Source organism: Wasmannia auropunctata, unplaced genomic scaffold (assembly GCF_000956235.1).
Source record: "Wasmannia auropunctata unplaced genomic scaffold, wasmannia.A_1.0 LD336053.1, whole genome shotgun sequence".
Lineage (NCBI taxonomy): Eukaryota > Metazoa > Arthropoda > Insecta > Hymenoptera > Formicidae > Wasmannia > Wasmannia auropunctata.
Window position 1 is genome coordinate 598,104 of NW_012026837.1, and position 2,246 is coordinate 600,349.

Genomic DNA, 2,246 nt, shown 5'->3' on the forward strand with positions numbered 1-2,246 from the left:
TCTATGTATTATATTGTATATGTATATACATACATATGAGCATGACTTGTCTATTTATGTAAATTTGTTTACCACAATAACTTTCTGTTTAAAGAAATAATTGTTTAATATTAATTTAAATTCTCGAACATGTTCTCGCGATCCAAAACCGCGGAGGATAGATATATAACAATCTGCTATGATAAAAAATAAATGTAACATAACCGAATAATCGTACATGCATATATTACTGTATATTATTATACAATTAAACATTTGGAAAAATGCTTTTTTTCAACACGTGCTAAATAATTTTGTAAACTTAATATATATTTTGTTTCTCAAAACTGCACAATTCAATATCTAATAAGGTTTTGAGAATGAATAGAATATTTATAGGAATTAATATAAGGCAAATAAGGCAAAATAAAACTGGTTTTATTTTTAAATGTCATATTTGCTGATAACATACATTACATATAAAATTACACTTTTATTTTTTTGATAAAGGCACTTTATTTGAAAAAATTAAAAAAGCTGACTTTTTTCGAGAACAATGTACAAGATACAAATTATTGATTAATTTCTTAAGACAATATATTATTTATTCTTATCTGGGGCTACTGTCAAAACATTTTGTTATTATATGTATAATAAATCATTAGTTTAAAGTTTAGAACAATCATAGTAATATTTTCTTATAATATACCATTGTAACAATGTACTAGCATATTTCTGACAACTGTGTTATGCACTGTGTTATGAGAAAAATAAAAACAACTCATTCTGATATCTATATACTGCGAGGTATTAAACATTTTGACAGTGTTCCATCTGTAAAGAGATTTACAAGTGCAGCTCATCTTCAGTATCTGTTATAGAAATGAAAATATCAGTCTTCTCTCCAACAAATCTACTATCTTTTAGTATCTGTTATAGATTGATATATGAAAATCCTTCAGTCTTTTCTACAACAATTTTACTATTCCAAACAAATCTACTATCGCACTTGTATAATATTTATTCATATAGTATATTAACTCACTCACTCAACGTAGTAAAACAATAATAAGCCTTATTTAAATGAATCATTAATAACTTTTAACTTATCTTTATCTTATATATATATATATATATATATATATATATATACATACATATATATATATATGTTTAACTTGTCTAATTTCTAACTTCAACTCATCTGACAAAAATAATTGCTTTAGATTTCCTTAAGCATGAAGTCATAGCTTCTACAGCGTGGACATTGAGCATGATCATGTAGAAAAACGATCTGTAAGTAAGAAAAAGATGATGACAAGAGATATTATTATAGCAATATAGCAGCAATACTATTTAATAATATTATTATTAAATTTATTGTTTAAATAATTGTTTTTATTACTGTCGTCAACTAACCATACATAAAAGCTAGATTAAGAGAAATAAAATATTAGAACCTAGAATAATAACCTTAGGATGTTGAGGACAACAGTATCTTACTCTTCCTCTAGTCCAAAATCCACAACCATTGCATATGATGTTGGAATGTGGTCTAAAACATATGCATTCTGATGATGAATCTGAATTTGGTACATCTTTCGCAGTGATCCTTGCATTATCCTTTATTATATATCCTGATTCCATGTTATTTATCGGTAAAATCTACAAATATTTAAGTAAATAGAAAAACGAGATTAATGTATCATATATTTGGAATGCACATATACATGTATATTTTATCGTTGTATTTCTTTTCACTTATTTGGCCTCACCTGTGAACAAGACGATAGATGCGAACCAAAATTATCACAAATCTCTTTCTCTTCTTCTTTTATTAATCCTCAAATGTGCAGAGTTCGATAAAACCAAATCCACAAATCTTTATATACCACGCTACGTGAGATAACTACGTCAAACTACGTCTACTGTCTCCTGCACCTTAAACCTTCAAAAGCTCTTAGATAGAGACGAGAACAAAACAAACAACAGAGTGAAGTATGCGACGAAATTCACAATGGCATCAATCGTTTCGAATTATGACGTTACAAATTTCAAATTACGAAATACATATTTCCATTTTGTATCAAAATAGAATGCGCTTAAACTAAAATTAAACAGTATATTAAAAATATTATAAATTTAAAATATATTAAAATGTTTTAAAAAGACTAAAAGTTAAGAAAAAATAGACTCAGCAAAATAGTCTAATCTACTGCAGTAGGTAATTTGTGTGTGTGTGTGTGTGTGTGTGTGCGTGTGCGTGT

The 2,246-nt window shown here is 26.8% G+C and overlaps 1 protein-coding gene across 1 annotated transcript; it reads right to left on the minus strand.

Annotated features, from left to right (window-relative positions):
- Positions 1–1,121: 1,121 nt before the first annotated feature.
- Positions 1,122–1,981, minus strand: LOC105450923 (uncharacterized protein CG13380). Its single transcript, XM_011691046.1, has 3 exons — positions 1,755–1,981; positions 1,453–1,644; positions 1,122–1,273 (listed from the first exon to the last, which is right to left on the minus strand). Exons 2-3 carry the CDS (start codon positions 1,624–1,626, stop codon positions 1,202–1,204), a joined length of 246 nt encoding a protein of 81 aa, XP_011689348.1. The 5' UTR covers positions 1,627–1,644; positions 1,755–1,981; the 3' UTR covers positions 1,122–1,201.
- Positions 1,982–2,246: the final 265 nt, after the last annotated feature.

Excerpts from the sequence above, each read along its gene's own strand:
- LOC105450923 (XM_011691046.1), bottom strand. The coding sequence starts at position 1,626 with ATGGAATCAGGATATATAATAAAGGATAATGCAAGGATCACTGCGAAA. Across the intron at positions 1,274-1,452 it reads GTTGTCCTCAACATCCTAAG|ATCGTTTTTCTACATGATCA; the intron begins GTTATTATTCTA and ends TCTTACTTACAG.